This window comes from Megalobrama amblycephala, unplaced genomic scaffold, assembly GCF_018812025.1.
Source record: "Megalobrama amblycephala isolate DHTTF-2021 unplaced genomic scaffold, ASM1881202v1 scaffold199, whole genome shotgun sequence".
In the NCBI taxonomy this organism is placed as follows: Eukaryota; Metazoa; Chordata; class Actinopteri; order Cypriniformes; family Xenocyprididae; genus Megalobrama; species Megalobrama amblycephala.
Genome location: NW_025953336.1, coordinates 1,142,426 through 1,161,611, shown reverse-complemented (window position 1 = coordinate 1,161,611; position 19,186 = coordinate 1,142,426). Strand labels below are relative to the sequence as shown.

General features: G+C 40.4%; 1 protein-coding gene across 20 annotated transcripts in view; it reads left to right on the top strand.

Moving 5' to 3' along the window:
- The window catches only part of LOC125260924 (neurexin-3b), a 494,859-nt gene that overhangs the window by 154,067 nt on the left and 321,606 nt on the right, over positions 1–19,186 (top strand). For all 20 annotated transcript variants that reach the window (XR_007183157.1, XR_007183156.1, XR_007183155.1 and 17 more), the window contains 2 exons: positions 5,558–5,996; positions 8,022–8,405. Coding sequence is in view for 16 of the 20 variants with exons in the window: in XM_048179444.1 (XP_048035401.1) it covers positions 5,558–5,996; positions 8,022–8,405 (823 nt within the window). In the remaining 4 variants the exon portion in view is untranslated. The remainder of the gene's footprint in view (positions 1–5,557; positions 5,997–8,021; positions 8,406–19,186) is intronic.

Here is a 19,186-nt window from a genome sequence, read left to right as displayed (position 1 = left end):
GTGCGTCGTGTCCGTGGAATGTACAGCAAGCCAGGTGGACAGCCCGGTGGAGGATTCGTGGAGGCATTGGAGGAGGGGATGGTCTCTTCTGACCAGGTAATTGGGCTCACGATGAGAGAGCTCGGGATGATGGGTTCAGGTTCTTCGGTCTTTTCCTCAGGAGCATGGAGACGGGAGAGAGCATCTGCCTTCACGTTTTTGGTACCTGGGCGGTAGGAGATGGTGGAATTAAAGCGGGAGAAGAACATGGCCCAGCGAGCTTGTCTAGGGTTCAGTCTCTTTGCTGACCGAAGATATTCAAGGTTTTTATGGTCTGTCAGTACCAGGAACGCGTGCTTGGCTCCCTCCAGCCAATGCCTCCACTCTTCCAAGGCAAGCTTCACAGCAAGAAGTTCCCTGTCACCGATGGAGTAGTTGACTTCCGCCGGGCTGAACTTGCGGGAGAAGAAGGCGCATGGATGGAGTCTACTTGGGGTCCCCTGCTGCTGCGACAACACCGCTCCCACTCCAGTTGTCGAGGCGTCCACTTCGACGACAAATTGTTTCTCTGGGTCTGGATGTACGAGTAAGGGAGCAGTGGTGAAGGCTTCCTTTAGTTGGTTAAAGGCGTTGGTGGCTGCTGGGTTCCAGGACAGAGACTTGGGCTTATTACGGAGCAGGCTGGTAAGTGGATGGGTGATGGAACTGTAACCTTTGATGAACCGTCTGTAAAAGTTGGAGAATCCGAGGAAGCGCTGGAGTTCTTTTATGGTGGTGGGTTCTGGCCAGTTGGTGATGGACTCCACCTTCCTCTCATCCATCCGGATGCCACTGTGGTCTATGTTGTAACCCAGGAAAGAGACGGAAGATTGGTGGAATGAGCACTTCTCTGCTTTGAGGAACAGGTTGTACTGACGAAGACGGGTGAGGACCTCCGCAACGTGTTGGCGATGTTCGGCCTGGCTCCGGGAGTATATGAGTATGTCGTCGATGTAGACTAGGACAAAGCGGTGGAGAAACTCCCGGAGCACCTCATGTATGAAATCCTGGAATACGGAGGGGCGTTGACCAGTCCATACTGCATAACCAGATATTCGTAGTGGCCAGTAGGGTGATGAAGGCGGTCTTCCACTCGTCCCCTTCACGTATCCGGATGAGGTTGTACGCGCTGCGGAGGTCCAGCTTCGTAAACACAGTGGCACCACGGAGATGTTCCAGGGCCGCTGGGACGAGAGGAAGGGGATACCTGAACTTTACTGTGATTTTGTTGAGTGAGCGATAATCAATGCATGGCCGCAAGCCTCCGTCCTTTTTAGCCACGAAGAAGAAACTGGAAGCAGCAGGGGAAGTAGACGGCCTGATGTAACCTTGGGCGAGGGCTTCCTTGATGTAATCCTCCATGGCCTTCTCCTCCGGGATGGAAAGAGGGTATATCTTACCCTTTGGCACTGGTTCACCCGGAAGCAGGTCGATGGCACAGTCCCATGGCCGGTGTGGAGGCAGCTTGGAAGCCCGTTGCGGGCAGAAGACATCGCTGAAGGGGGCGTAACACTTGGGAATGTCGACGGAGCGTTGTTCGACTGGACTTTCGATGGACGTGGCGCAGAGAGAGAGGTCAGGCGAAGGAGATGGTGGAACAGGAAGTTCAGCCAGACAGCGAGTGAAGCATGTGTCGCCCCACTTCAGGATTTCGCCCGTCTTCCAGGAGATGGTGGGGTTGTGCTGCTCCAACCAGGGGCGCCCCAGAACCACGTCAGCGGTGGAGTCCTCCAGAACCAGCATATGTGCCTCTTCTCGGTGTAGTAAACCAACTTGAAGTGTTACTGGTCCAGCCACGGTGCGGACGAGCTTACGGCTCAGGGGTCTGCCGGTTATTGAGCTGATCTTGTAGATGGTCGGAGACGGAGTGGTCTTGAGACGTAGTTGGCAACAGATGGCGCCGGAGACGAAGTTGCCGGCTGACCCCGAGTCGATGAGCGCGACCACTGAAAGGGAGACAGTAGCGGCAGTAAGATTGACGACAGTAGTGAGTGGTTTCATTTTATGAGTAGCAGGAATAATAGCACTCACCAGGGGTCGTGGCGGTCGTGTGGGGCATGCTGCAATCACATGCCCAGGGTCTCCACAGTAGAGACAGAAATGAAGGGTCAGCCGGCGGCGGCATTCTTCAGAAGATAGACGAGAGTTTTCCACTTCAATGGGTTCTTGGGCTGGTTCTGGAGTGCTGACGGGTTCGGATCGGCAGAGGAGCACGTTGGAGAGGGACTGGTCCTGGTGCTCTTGGATGCACGCTTGCATGCGAGTGGCGCAGCGAATGGAGAGCTGGATGAACTTTTCAAGGCTGATGGAGTCCGCACCCGAGGTTCTAATCCTTGACGATAAGTTGTTATCAGGGCTTGTTCATTCCATCCGCTGAGTGCTGCAAGCGTTCTGAATTGCAAAGCATAATCGTAAATGGACATTGATCCTTGTTTTAAATTATAAAGTTTCTCACCAGCTGAAGAATCCGTGATCAGTTTCCCGAACACCTCCCGGAAGTGGGAAATAAACGCAGAGTAGGATTGGGTTACAGCGCCCCGCTGGGACCAGATGGAGTCGGCCCATTTTAATGCTTTGCCGCTGAGCTGAGAAATGATGAACGCTATCTTGGATGTGTCACTCGGGTACAGGTGCGGCTGCATCTCCAGGACCAGTGTGCATTGCAGCAGGAATCCGCTGCAATCCTCCGCCGATCCTGAGAAGGGCGCCGGTTTGGCCATGGGACTGGCGTACAGTGGTAACGAAGGAGGACTGTTGACATTGTCGGTGGTGTTCGCTGGTGCAGGTGAAGGGACAGTGACTGGAGATGGCGGTGGTGGATTGATGGTTAATGTGCGCCGAAGCGCATCCACAAGTTCCTGAAAGGGATCCGGCTGGCTCATACTGGGTCTGCGGTGTTGGTCCAGTCTTCTGTTACGGTACACAGGAGGCAGACACGGATGTAACAGGTAACGGTTGTTTTATTGACCACAGTAGAGCAGAGGAACACACAGGTGAGTGAACTGGTTGTAGATAGGTTTGAGCAGGTAGTATGAGGTATAGTTACTGTCCTTTCTATTGCAGGTAGATACACGCTGGAGCTTGGAGATCACTGGAGAACTTGGGAGCTGACTGAAACACACCCACACAGCAGACAAGGCACACAGAGGGAAGGAGACACGCTGGAGACAGGTGAGTATACGAAGAGGAGTCCTTGAGGTAAGCATAACAGTGAGTATATGCGAACGAGACCAGACATAGAGTGCTGTGTGAGTGTGTGCTTTATGGTGCTGTTGATGAGTGGAGTGATGAGGTGCAGGTGGCGGTGATCAGTACTCTGGAGACAGCGTGCGTTGTGATTTGGTGATGTTGGAACCTGACGTGTCTGTGACAGTCTGTATATATATATATATATATATATATATATATATATATACACACACACACAACAGATAATTACAGTATGATTACAGTATGTTAACATGGTTGTTTTTAGAAATGTCAGTACTTATACTAAATTCATTATGCAATTTTGTTTATTATATTCTAAAATGCTCTATATTCACAGTTACATTGTAACAACTTTTTTCTCTTCTGAAATATTGGTTTTCTTCATTGACCCATCTCTCCACCTCCCCTCCATCTGTGTCAGTGGCCGCTTCTCCCTACATGTCTACATGTTTCTATTTGTGCACTAATTCCAAGGCCTAATGCAGCAGCCAGATGCCCTATTACACGCTAAGACACTGAGCCCAGATAGGGTCCGCACCCCACTCCCAGTGCCGATCAATACTTTGCAGCCCCCTGCTCACAGAGGGAGAGAGTCAAGACAGAGAGCCTATAGAGTCGTTAAAGGCCAGTTTGATTATAAATGGCACTCTGGGGACAGAGGAGGGCCCCAAGATAAGGTGATAAAACCGAGAGTGTAGCTTTAGATAATGTATCTGAGTCTGTGCACTGCCCTGCCCACACCATCTCTCTACACATTATTTTCCATTATACTGCTATCGATCGGCTACAGGTAATGGCCATTGGAATCATAACCCGAGGCATAACTAGATTCCAGTGCAGGAGAAGTTGATTGGAGGAAAGTAACCGAAGCGCTGAGGAAACGTTTTCTGGGTTTTTGCTTTGAAGAGGGTTTGTGCTTTTGTTTCACCAGGGACCGTAGAAAGAACAGATAAGGTTTATACTACAGTATATATTAACGCTAAAAACTATCTCTCTATTGAGAAAATCAATAGGATTGTTTACTTCTGGAAACCTCCTGCTCTATTGGCACATCTTTGTAACACAGATGATTAGGAAGCGTAGGATAATTGGAATTGATGGTAGTTTGGTGCCATATAAGAGGTAGAAAAAAAATTTGATAATTGTTAGTGTTGCTGAAATAAAGATCTCCTCCCAGAGTTCATCTCTCTCTCTCTCTCTCTCTCTCTCTCTCTCTGAATCACTGCAGTTAGTAGCGCAGGGCACCTGTGTTGATTTACTGTCAAATCTTTCAGGATTATCTGTAATCCTGGAGCTTCAAAATCTGTTTGCTGACAGCTGTGTTCTCTAACAGAACTGCTGTTTGCTGTGCACATAGTGTCCTATATAGCAGTAAGAGCTCTTTCTTTAAGGAGGAAAAGAAAAAGAAAAAAAGCCTTTTAATTTTCCGCTTGAGTGAATTTCAATTTACAGTTCTTCTTGGTTTGTATTGTGTTGTATGGCTATAATGCATAGCTGACTCTATATATAAGTCTTTGCCTTGGTAAATAGGCACAATATCACAGCACATCCTTTGAATGTCTTTTAATGTATTCTAGTGTATCAGGGGATTTTGCTCTTCAATAGCTGTTATTTTTACCAATAGGTCCAGGGCATATACTGTAATTTAAAAACAGGACATTTCTTTTTATGTGAAATGATACTTGTCCCCCCACAAGCATTTTACAAACACATTTACAATATTTCAAATTATGTTGCTTTACCAACATTTTAACATTTAACATTTATTTATTTATTTTTACTATTGATGTATATTTTGATATGCTTGGATAATTATTTACATTATATATATCAGTTACTCCAAAATTCCATGTATTTGGACGTTTAGGTCTTGCATAATGCATAAAGTACTAATATATATATAAGCCCTTTTCTTTTGTGAACTTTACTTAACTTTTTTTTTTTCTTCTAATGACTTCTGGTGTCAAATTTAATTTTTAATGGATTTAGTATTTACTGCTCAGGTTTAGTAACCATAGGTGTAGTTCATATTAACTATGGACATATTTCACTAACATTTGACATACATAAAGCGTCTCAGTACTACAACCTGTTAAATATTTTGCTGAATAAATGTGTATTGTTCTTTAAAATAAATTAATTTGATTTATTGTTTTATAAATTAAATACATTCATATATTGTGTAGCTTAATACATATAAAATAGTATGATGTGAGTGTGTTGTTCAGTGTAATCACATGAAAAAAAGGGACATTTTAGAAGTTGCTCTAGTTTTCAGGTTGTCCAAGATCCAATCACATTTGCCCATAATGTTTTTCTTGAATTCTAGGTGGTCTACAAAAACAACGACATACGACTGGAACTCTCTCGTCTGGCCCGCATTGCAGACCCTAAAATGAAGCTACAAGGGGATGTGGTGTTTAAATGTGAGAATGTCCCCACCTTAGACCCCATCTCCTTTGAGACGCCAGAATCCTTCCTCGGCCTGCCCAAGTGGAACACAAAGCGTGTGGGGTCTATTTCCTTTGACTTTCGCACCTCAGAGCCCAATGGACTAATCCTCTTCACACAAGGTAAGCCCCAGGACAAGAAGGATTCTCGTAGCCAGAGGAGCAACAAAGTGGACTTCTTCGCTGTGGAACTTCTAGATGGAAATCTTTATCTTCTGCTTGACATGGGATCAGGAACGATTAAAGTCAAAGCCACGCAGAGTAAGGTCAATGACGGAGTTTGGCACCACGTGGACATTCAGAGAGATGGAAGATCTGGTGAGTAGATTAATTTTCTTCAGAACTTCAGGGATTTTAAATATAAAGGGTGCTTCTGCACAAAGAAATTGGGTCTGCATGATGCTTAATGATTTTGCTTACTAATATATTGTTTTTTTATGATTTATTTGTGTATTATTATTTTGAAGTTGTTTTCTAAAAGCAATAAGTCTCAAGTCTACTTTATTTATAGAGCCCTTTCCAAAGGACTGTACAGCAACACATCAAACAAGAATAGGAAGAGAAAAAAAAAAAAAAATGGTACTTATAGGTACTTATAGATACAATTAAGTTGTGTTGAGCTAACTTAACAAATTTAAGTTCCATGCACTATTGCTGGTTAGTATGACACATGAACTTAAGTCTCATCATCATTCATTTCATTCATCATTATGTGCAATATATAGAATGAACAAATAAGAAGAGACTGGTGTCAGCGCTGACATTAGTAGAGTTATTACTCACTAGTTGAAGCAACTAACTATTACTACACTATTACTATCCTATAGCTGCACAGCCTAAGCACAAGAGCCACTATTCAGTGCAGTGGTAACCACAACATTCAAAAGCATTACCGAAACTGAACATTAAACACTAACATGTCTTTCCCTTTATTGAAAAACACATAAATATTTAATCTGTAAATTTACTCTCAGATGAACCACCAATTAGTCAACAAAAATGAGGCATGTAATCCCAACACGAATTGATTAAACAAACTTCAGTTTTTAATATATTAGGTGGATTGAACACAATGAAATTAAGATATTACAGAATGTTTAAAATCATGTTACTTTAGCTCATTTTAATTAACCTCTGAACAAGAGGCGAAAATCAAAACAACAGTCTACAAAAACAACATCATACGATTGGTACTTTCTTGTCTGGCCTGCATCGCAGACATTTTTTTGTTTTTTTTGTTTTTTTTGAGTGTAACACCTTTTAGACATTGACAATATTTTTGGAGCTTAAAAACGTTTCTTTGGCAACAGACTGTCCAATTTTTAAAAAGTGTAACTTATGCGAAGTTGTGAAAAGAAGTCTGAATTGGCAACACATTCTCAGTTAAAAGAAGTCAGTAAGCACTTTTATACACAGAGCTGTTATTAGAGTTGATTCCAAATCATTTTCACAGTAGACAAAGAAATGCTCTCTCAAAGACTTAAATAAAAAGTCATTATAAATGTATGGATATGTATAGTATATGGATATATAGTTAATATTATTACTATTAGAAGCTGTTCAGTAGAAGATTAGCAGAATTAGAGCTTTTGGCATTGTGTTGTCAAAAATATCATATCAGAGAACGGACACTTTTCCACATTAAAGTCACAAGAGGGTGGCTCTTATTTTTTGCCTCTGGTCATTTTATACTAAGCAGTCTAAAAGTCTGAGACAACACTGAAAACCTGGGATTTATTTAATTTAAACTTGGAAATGAACAGAAAGCTTTTAGGTTCTGAAACATTTCGATCAAATAAAAGTTATGTTGTAGAATGATGATAAAATATTTTAGATTCTGCACTTTAATAGTTTTTTCCTGACCCTACTGTATATCTATTTAGAGATGGCAATTTGGCTCCTTGTCTGATTAATAGCCGTCATGGAAGTCCCTAGAAACTTGTATTTCTCAGCAACAAAGGGCTGAGGCAGATATATAGACATGTGGGTGTTGAGAGACCAAGAATACTTGCATAATACAGACCAGTGGAAGAACTCAGAATGCCCCCTCAATCTGCCACTACCTCCACACTGGACTATATTGATGTTTCTATTTTGAAATTCCTGCCTGCCTGTATCCTTTAGTGCATCAGTGTGTCAGAACACCTTAACTCACATACATACACAAACATGCACATATCTGTCTATATCTATATTTATTACACTGTTCTCTGGAATACTCTGTATAGTTAGCAGCATTGTGTGGTCAGATATTTTTATAATAAGCATGAAATGTCTCTGCTGCTGCCTTCTTTGGCTGAGCTTATTTTGTCATTTTTGACAGCCTGTTTTTGTTTTGAACAGGTATCATCTCTGTGAACAGCCGTCGGACTCCATTCACCGCAAGCGGAGAGAATGAGATTCTAGACCTGGAGGGTGACCTGTATCTTGGAGGTCTCCCAGACAACCGTGTTGGCCTGGTTCTTCCCACCGAACTGTGGACCGCTATGCTGAACTATGGCTATGTGGGCTGCATCCGTGATCTCTTCATAGATGGACGCAGTAAAGACATTCGTCAGATTGCAGAGGCCCAGAACGGAGTCGGAATCAAGTCGTCCTGCAGCAAAGTAACAGGCAAACAGTGCGACAGCAACCCCTGCAAAAACAACGGAATCTGCAAAGAGGGCTGGAATCGCTTCATCTGTGACTGCACCGGAACCGGATACTGGGAGCGAACCTGTGAGAGAGGTGAGTCATGCCATTGTTGAGAGCAGGGTAGTCTTGCGTAGCCTGAATTTTAGCCTGCCATTTGGCTGTAGGGGGCTTATGGGCTTACCCTCAGAGGCTGAGACTAAGAGTATGGTAGCAAGTGAACAATATAACCTGCAATCTTTAATGTAATGCAATCTGCATGCAATCACATCTACAACATGGCACAAGCTGGTTGGCCTCTGATGATTCTGCAGCCAGTGTGATTGCTTGCTCAAAATTGAAATTGTCTGGTTCAGTGTTCGCTGTAAGCTGGTCCTGCAGTGGACATTCAGAGTTCCTCTGAAACCCTCTACCTCCACCAGCTCTACCTGTCTAGATCTGCTATGGGATTTATGTATGACTATTGATACAGCAGCATACCTTGCATGCTTACAGCAGTGTGTCTGTGTATCTATTGAAAGTCCATATTCGCTCTGCAATAGCAGCAGCAGTGTATCAGATCTATTCCACCAAGACCAAACACATTAACATACATCAACATTAGCATTGACTAAATCTAAATCTATTCAGATAGTTGTCATGATTGAATATTATGTCATTTAACCATAAAATTATCTGAAAGCATAAAATAATCATTATCCATTAATGAGACTGGAAGGAAAATATGCATCATCCATTGAATTTGGAACTGGCACAAGGTGGTCATTGATGCGACTAGTCTCAGAATGCCCAAAAATAAATTGTCTTACTGTTGCTAAGTTAACATTTACAGGTATACATTTGTTAGCAAGTGTCTGTTTAGCAGCAGATGAAAATACACTACACACTTGCCCCTACACCCTTATTCAATATTCCCTACGTTAGTCCACTAATACAGTCCACTTGAAAGAGTGAATGAAAACTAGTGAACAAATTCAGTCACTTAGAGGGGCTGACACTTTTTTTGTAGTTTTTTTGTAGTTGTGCTTGTTGTGTTAATTATAAAACTAAACCAAAAAGCTGACAAGTGTACATTTTTATCCTGTTTGCATAACCAAAATTAAACATTTTAATTAAAAAAAAAAAAGGAACTTAATGTACACCCATATAATTTCTCTCTGAATGCTATCTTCTGGTGAGAATTTATTCAATATAACCCTCATTGTGCATTACAGGGATTCTTTAGCCATTAAGTGTACACTGGTTGTACACTCATTATCGCAATGCATCATGGGGTTGAATGAATACACTCAATAAAGTCTACCATAGTTGCGGACACCAAGACAAATGGCTGTCCCCTCAAATAGTGCACTATATAAAAGTATTGTGGGTTTTGGTATTCAAACAACCACTTTTGGTGGATATGTTTGAGCATGTGGAAACAGTCGTTATATAATATGTAGAATAAAAACTGTTTTGTGCAGTGACCCAAAACATTTTGCACATGCAGGCCACACTAAAAAATAAATGAATTTAAAACAAAATTAAAAAAAATAAATAAATAACCATTTAAACACCATTTTGATATTACAAGGGAAGGATGTTTTCCTTGGTGAATTTGTCAGCTATAACATAGACAAACTGTATGCCATACACTGCCATACTCTGATTAAGCACTACACTTCAAGTAACATTAAAGGGTTCATTTATCTGTTCTGGATATGTACAGTGACTGTTTTAAACAATTTAATGGTATTTTTTGCAGATATCTATATGAAATTCTCAGTACGGTTACTAAGGAAAGGACTGTTTATTGTTTTTGTTGTTGTTGTTGTTGTTGTATATATATATCGTAGTTAACTGGACACATTTATAACTATTGCTCACACTGTTAGTTCATGCACAGACACACTCAGTCAGTCTCCTCTGACATACAGAAGGTTGAATTATGATTATGATAGAAGGTTGAATTATGAAAAAAAAAACAATGTAGTGGACAACAATCAGTGGACACACTCACACAGTTGGGTTGTTACAAATATGTTATTCAGGAGTTTGCTCTACAGGGTAACATAGTTGATATTTTCACTAGTTTTACTCATAATTTCAATGTCAGGCTTTGTCTGGCCAAACAAATGTTATTTTATATTTAATATATAGTTGAATTGAAATCATAGAAATATTTCAAACCATTACATTGTACCCAACATAGTAGACTATTATACTCATTGACAAATGTTACTGTAGAAAAAATGTTGAAATGAATGAGAGGACTTTAACAATTATGTCTTCAAAATGTCTAACACAAACGATTTTTTTAAGGGTGGCTTAAGTGTACCCCAAGATACTCCAAAACCCCTGTAATTAACACATCATAAACATTTCTTGCCAGTATATCCGTCTTTCTCTAGAATGGAGGTTATTTCAGTGTTCAAGAGAATCAAATGATCAATACCATCTCACTTTTCAAGAACACAGTTGCCTAAATTCAAAGCACACAAACCTAAGTTCTTTAGAACAAATGAGGGTTAAGGCTCAATCTCATTGAGATCAGCTTCTCCTACACAACATGCTTTTGGATTTTATATCTGAAATGACAGCTGAGAGAATAGATGAGCCTTTGGCTGTACAGACATTGAGTGGACAGCAGTTTCTGCTTTACAGCTGAGTAGGAGATTTTATATTTTTTGTGTAACATCTCTCGGGAGGTTTAATAGGATTTCTCTTTCACTTCTAGTGACTGTCTCTCTGCGCTTTTCGCTCTGGACTATCCAAAAGTTAAATTGAACAAGGCTTGGAGCAAGAAAATGTTCCCATGGTGTTCAGAATTAGGAGCAAGCTCGCATTAAGTTTTTATGACAGTTTGTAGATAGCTGCTCCTCAGGCTATTTGGGGATGCAATCTTTACCCAGCATGGGTGGATTGCCTCTTTTTTATTCTACAAAGAATTTTCAAGGTTTAGCAGATGGTTCAGGCTCAGTTGTGGAAACCACAGAAGCCACAAAAAAATGATGAACTTCAGATTTTGTATTTATTTTTTAAATCCAGGCAACATAGTAATGTATAATGTAAAAGTTAGCATAAGTAGTATGTTTTTGTTTTTGTTGTTGATGATGTTGTTGTTTTTCACCTATGGACACTTTTGGTTCTGTTGATGTTTAGAAAATAATCACATTTTTACACCCACAGAATAGATAAATTTGTTCACTGACAATGACTAACAGTGGACATGCATTTCACCAAATAATTCTGTAATTGTCATTTTTCTGAACCACAAAGAGTACCACATCTTCTTTGCCCTGCTAATAGCTAAAAAGTTGATATCACTAAACGCAGGGCTCAGGAGAACAGGAAAATTGGTGAAGCAAACCATAAACACAAAAACAGATAACCAGGAGCCAGGGGATCTGAGGATCAGTGCGGAGCTGAGGGCTCGGGAGAGCCAAGGTGGAGCTAGAGGGAGCAAGTGCGATGGAGGAGCCCGGTGGAGCTGAAGGGGTGGTGGGACCACAGCTGCAGGTCCAGAAGTCCACAGTGAAACCAGGGTAATGTCAAACCAAGGCGGAGATGGTAGGACGAGGGACCCCGGTTGAGCCGAAGGGATGATAGGCCACGGTGGAGCCAAGGGAGTGAGCAGCCAACTCCAAAGACTTGGGAGCTCTGGGACCACTGGACTTTGAGCTCTGGGACCACTAGGTCCTTTGCCACCTCACCCACTATGAAGGGGGATCTGCTTAATTGTAGAGTTCCCACTGTATAAACTCACAAAGTGTCCCAAAGCATCAAAGAGCATCAAAGGGCAGTCCTGCTTTGATGCCTTCATTCAGTGTAGCTCTGTAAAAGGCTATTAGTGATCTTTCAGGGTATCGAACCTATGGGAGCAACCCTCCTGGGTGACGAGGAGGAGAGGTACTGTTGGCAGATCCATATGTGTAAGTCTGTTCTTGTGTCAGGGTTAGTTTCCACAAAGGTGAGGATAAAAAAGAGGATCTTGATCAGCACAGAAGATCTTCATTTAAGCTAAACAAACCAAAGTTGATATCACTAAATGTGGGGCTCAGGAGAGCAGGAACATAGGTGAAGCAAACCATAAACAAAACAACAAGAACGGACAAACGTGGCAACAAATGAACAAAGAAAAACAAGCAATGAAACTAAATATCAAGAGCTAAACTAAAAGTGACAATACTGGGTTGGAACGGCATATGGTTGAGTAAATAATGGCACTTTTTTTAAAGGCTTTTACAGAAATCCACAGCACTCTGAAAGCAGTGTGGAAGGGTGGTGCATTAAAAATGCATTGCAATAATGAAGCACAGAAGCAGCGGTTCCTAAATGTAAAGAGGAATCTCTCGGGCAGTGGTTTGCTACAGAGGGAGAGCACGCTGTCTCATCCTGTTAACCTTGCCTGAGTCCTGAAGAGCACTCTATTTTTGAAACACTCGGAGGCCTCTCTGTGCGTGTATGTGTGTGTCTGTGTGCATGTGTGTGTGTGTGTGCGCATGTGCATGTGCGTGTGTGAGTGAGTGTGTGTGTGTGTGTGTGTGTGTGTGTGTGTGTGTGTGTGTGTGTGTGTGTGTGTGTGTGTATGTAGATGTGTTAACATGCCTCTTGCGCTGCTGTCTCCGCCATTCCACCTGCAGTCAAGAACACGCAGTCACATGTTAATGCCAAACCCCCACCGCCTCCTCTCCCAACCACTGGAGCCTCTCTTGTTTAAGGGCCCTGCAGGAATTGTTTTGGGGCTGCTTTGTGAGTCTGTGGCCTGAGGCCGACAGATGTGAACTGGAAGTGTCACACTTGTATTTCCAAGTTCATTTGCTGTGGGCTCAAATAGCGTTTTGCTATAGTATGGTGATAGTTTGACTTTATGAAGGTTTTTAATGTTATAAGGTACTCATACTCCTATTTTCACTGCCATGAGACCTGACTTAATTAATGAATCTCAAATCATAATTTTTGTGACTATTCCATATCTCTCAAGTTTGAAGTCATGACAGTCTTAACAGTCTCTACATTATATGTTAGTGTACTCTTGAAAGTTGACAACATAAGCTTTAGCAGAAAATTTACAGAGAGCAAAAATATTATTTGCTCATCATGAGTATGTCTTAAATTCTTATCCTGTAACATTTTCTCTATAATGAGCAATAGGAAGTATAACAAATCAATGCTCACAGCTATGATGTAAATGAAATGTCTTGTTGCAATAGTAAATAGACCAACAGCAGAAAACTTTTTCACACACATGCTTGGACAGACATTCTCTCCTGATTATTCATTGTACCCCAAAGCTGGATTCATAAAATAGTCATGGTTGGATCAGGGTATGCTTGGTCTGAAAAGAGTAGACAAGTTGCATAATGTTCAATTGAAAATATGCAGAAATATGCATTTAAATGTATATCCCATTCATGTGAATTCATAGAATAAAGTCTGTGTGCAAAATTCAGTTTTATGCTATACTGTTGGAGTATGTAGTCTGGTTTTGTGTGTCAATGTGTGAAAAAAAGTGGTGAACTTATTATCATTCTTATGAATGAAATTCTTAACATTCTTAACATGAAATTCTTCACAGCTGGCAAAGTGGGCTTTTAATAAACTTGGCTATTAGACAGTAGAAAATCAGGGGAAATATTGAAATCGGAGATACCTGACTAGAGAAAACAGCAAAAAAAGGCTGCTGTCTTTTGCCAAATAGGTAGGAAAACGTCTCGGGATACACATGTAACCATGGTTCCCTGAGAAGGGAACGAGACACTGTGTCGTGTGATGGAACTTTAGGGAATGCCTTCAGCATGGCAATGCCTGAAGCACGTGTGCAACTAATCCAACTTGCTGTGCAACTTGGTGCTGCATCATCCTGTGGTTTATGATGGCGTAATGCGGAAGCTACAAAGGGAGCCAGCAACACAGCAGCATCAGCTTCTGATAGACTGAAGCAAGCCACTCCCAGGCATGTAGGAAGTATGGCAAATGGATGCAGCATCTCATTGCCTTCTCAGGGATCCATGGTTACATGCATAACCTGAGATGTTCCCTTTTAAGGTAACTTGCGCTGCATCGTATGACGGGGAAGAAATACCCATTTTGCTATGCTGACAAATGCCTGCCGTAGTGTGAAGCTGCTTAGGCACAACTCAGGACACCTGAGACCCCAGAGTTGCTGACAGGTCCAGGCTATAAAACCTTATAAAGGTGTGGGCGGAGGACCACCCTGCAGCATCAAATACATCTTGGAGGGATGCCCTTGACAGTTAAGCTTTAGATGATGCCATACTCTGTGTGGAATGTGCTCTGACTAGAAGAGGCGAAGGCAGACCGAGTAACTGTAGCTTCTCCTTTTACGTTCACACATTAGGAAGGTGAAAGGAGACTATCCTCCAAAAAAAAAACAAAAAAACAACAACCCTATAGGTCGTTTTTCAACCACCTTATTACGACCTATTTACGTTTTAAAGTCATGCACCCTCTATCTGGTGTAAAATAAATGACAGTGTCGTGTTAACGTCTGTCGTCATGAAATGACGTATTACTGTCGTTACTAATCAAAATGCGTGTTCATTTAAATGCAATGTGTGGACTTTTTACACCATTTGTCCTATTTCCATTTAGCAAAACTCATTTTTTTATTAATGACTACACCCACCCCTAAACCTACCCTCAGTAATTTATAGTGCATATGCACTTTATGAGCACATGCGTTCCCTGGGATCGAAATCACAATTGCATGGTCACATGATTGCATATTGTTTTATATTGCAATGCTCTGCCAATTGAGCTACTCGAAACCCAAAATATGACACAGATAAAAGGGAACAATGCATTAAAATGAAAGTGTCCTGTTGTCGATAGGAGCGCAACTTTAGCAAACACTCATATGGGTCGTATTTCATTAATTAAAATGAAAGAGTCCTGTTGTCGATAGGGGCGCAACTTTAGTAAACGCTCCTATGGGTCGTATTTCAGGAAAGTGACAAACGACCTATATAGGCGTATTGGTTGGAGAACATGTTGGATGAAAGGCCTGAAGGACTATGGGCTGGGCTGCATTAGTTGGTACTTAAGGTATATAACCCAGGCTTTGGTGAAGAATAGCTTTCACCTTACCTGGAGCAAATTCCAGACAAGAGGATTCAACTGACAGAGCCTGTAAATCTAAAAGTGAGCACCAGCAAGAACGCCATTTTTAGAGTAAGAGTCCAAGGACTCAAAGGGTGTCAGGGACAACCCTTCTAGTACCACGTCTAGATCCCATGCCAGGATTCTAACCAGAGCCGCAGGCCTCATCCTCAGAGTACCATGAAGGAAACTTGTTTCCAGGTGATGCTTCCCCAGAGATCCACCACCTAATGGCAAGTGGAAGGCAGATATGTCTGCCAAGTACACCTTAAGTGTGTATGGGGAAAGACCAGCAGAGAAAATATTTGAGAACTTAAGGTTTTTTCAAGAATTGCACTTTCTAGAACAATCTTACAAACTTCAAATTTATCTTAAGGATTTCTAAACTTCTTTCTTATAAAGAATTTTGTGAATCTGGCCCCAGACTTGTAACATCTTCTTATGCCATTCTCAACATATTTTCTGTCCTCTCTATTGTGTGTCTGTGTTCGATAAAAAGGAAAAAAAAAAAAAGTATTTTTTGTTACTTTGAAGTCCAAATATGTACAGGAATCCCTTCAAAAAATGGGAGGATACCTCATGATTGTGTTCTCCATATTTCCACTTTTAGTGTTTCATTTGTTTGTTTTAACTGTGTGATGAGTCAAAATTATTTTGTGTGGTAATTGACAGCAAGCTACAGATGTTTATAGAGCTTATTTTTATTTAACACAGAGAATTCCTTTAAGAAAACCCTGAGGTTAGCAGAAATTGAGCATCAGTAATAGTGATGCTAGTGGAGCACTACTAATAATTCCAATGCGCTCAGTTTGTAAAAATGCTGTTGATTGTACTTATGTTGTATTTAACCTGGAACATTTTTGTATTGATTTAACATGAAAAATATGTTCACATCATTGAGTAATCACAGCAGCATGCTGAGAAATTGCTTTCCCCAGGTTATATAGATATATCTCTGAACTATCAGATTAGATTTGTGTTTATTACTTTGCTCTGATAGCAAATAAGGGCATCCAATGACTAATATTAAAGGTGCCCTCGAATGAAAAATTGAATTTATCTTGCCATAGTTAAATAACAAGAGTTCAGTACATGGAAATGACATACAGTGAGTCTCAAACTCCATTGTTTCCTCCTTCTTATATAAATCTCATTTGTTTAAAAGGCCTCCGACGAACAGGCGAATCTCAACATAACACCGACTGTTACGTAACAGTCGGGGTATACGCCCCCAATATTTGCATATGCCAGCCCACGGTCCCAACATTATCATTATGAAAGGCATTAGACAAGGGCAAAACGTCTGGATCAACGTCTGAATCAACAGACTAGGTAAGCAAGCAAAAACAACAGCGAAAAATGGCAGATGGAGCAATAATAACTGACATGATCCATGATATCATGATATTTTTAGTGATATTTGTAAATTGTCTTTCTAAATGTTTCGTTAGCATGTTGCTAATGTACTGTTAAATGTGGTTAAAGTTACCATCGTTTCTTACTGTATTCACGGAGACAAGAGCCGTCGCTATTTTCATTTTTAAACACTTGCAGTCTGTATAATGCATAAACACAACTTCATTCTTTATAAATCTCTCCAACAGTGTGTAATGTTTGCTTTAGCCACGCAGCATAGCCTCAAACTCATTCAGAATCAATGTAAACAATATAACAGTATACAATACTCACATAATCCGACGCATGCATGCCGCATGCATGACGAACACTTTGTAAAGATCCATTTTGAGGGTTATATTAGCTGTGTAAACTTTGTTAAGGCACTGTTTAAGGCAAGCACGAGCTCTGTGGGCGGAGAGCATGGGATTTAAAGGGGCCACAGCATAAATCGGCGCGTTTATAATGATGCCCCAAAATAGGCAGTTAAAAAAATTAATAAAAAAAAATCTATGGGGTATTTTGAGCTGAAACTTCACAGACACATTCAAGGGACACCTTAGACTTATATTACATCTTTTAAAAACATAATCTAGGGCACCTTTAATGAACAGCATACACTAAACACTACAGCATCTTAAATTATGAATTTAATTATTCGATTAGGCCATGGAAATATGCAAATACCTGCCTTAACAGCTTCTTTATCATTGGGAATAAATTGTGAATTTATTATTGGACATATTAGAAAAAGTTGCTTTTGGAATAGCTGGAAGAGGGAACTTAAGGTAAACCATAAAAAAATGTTTTCACATTTTCTCAGCAAAAATAGCCCTAGTCTCTCTCTCTCTCTCTCTCTCTCTCTCTCTCTCTCTCTCTCTCCCTCTCCCACACACACAAATACACTCTCCTGTGTAAGGAGAGGTGTGAGCATTCGTCTTCTCCTCAGGCTGACAAACACCTTCATTGTGACACTGATCTTAGAAGACATCCACACTGACACTGCAAAGTTTTATCTCTTCCTCTCTGTCTCCTTCACTCCTTTCTTTGTATCACCTATTATTATTCAGTTTTATTATTCAGCTGTAGCATACATCATTAGAAGACAATGTGTGCTGTTGTTTACTTTTAAATGATATAGTTTTTAATAACTATATCTTAAAATACATTACCTCTATAGTTTACCTTAAAGTGGCTATCATTCACTAAGATTGGGTTGCACCTGTTGGTTTTATGTGTTTAATTGCATGTGTTTTAGTGTGTGATTCAATAAAGCAATTTAAAAAAAAAAAAAAAGGTGCTGAATGCAGTTTGCAGGGTGCAATTCCCCATCTTGCAGGGCTGTTCTGAGTTCTAGGTTATGAGGCATGAAACAGACTACCAAGATCTGCTATACTTTATTAAAACTGTGCAGCATCAATCCACCACTGCAATCTAGAATCCTGAATAATAGGGCTGGGTAAAAAAATGTATTGTTTTCTCGATTTTAATTGATTCTCATTTTTACGAACCGATATCGATTCCTAAATCCCAAGAATCAATTAGTCCATCCTGTTTTCAGTTGATGAATAAACAGAACATTGTAGCGCTCCAATAAATCACAATAAACTTTGTGCATTGTTACTTTTGACATGAAACAAAGACTCTGATTTCAAATTCTGTCCATTTTATTGTGAAATTCAAAAAATAAGTACTGTTTTGGCGTCAATGCGAAGCGCGCATGAACTGACCATCTCCTCCACTTTAATACCAGTTACAGCACAAAATAAATATGAATGAACATGTAAAGGTATGTTAAAAGATAGAGTACAACTTACCGAAATCCGTATCATGTCTCATGTAATCACTCAATCAGTGTTTCAACTGCTGAAAGACGTCAATAAAACAGCTTAAAATGTGTCATATTTAAGGAATAAGGAAAACCATATTCAGTGACCACAAACTCGTTAGTCAGCTAGAAAAATTTACTTTAGAGTGGATAATTTTGCTAAATATACACTGTTACATATTCATTATAATGTTTAATGTTCTTCAATATTTAATACACATTTAAATTAATCCGTCAAGTTTTTATGAAGTTTTTATGACAGCCACCATTTAAAATGTTTACATTGGAGTAGAAATATAATTATGTGATTGTAAAGTATTAGTATTGTAACTTTATTATTATAAAAACTTCCTTGAGTGTAATGTAAGTACAAATCAGTTCATTTTAACCTTCAATATTATATACTGTAGTAATGTAGTACCAACTGACTTAATGTTTACAGTAGTTTAGCATTATTTGAGATATTTTTTTTTTCCTTGAGAAAATTTGTCATGTACTGTACCTGATATATATATATATATATATGTACCTGATATATATATATATACAAAGT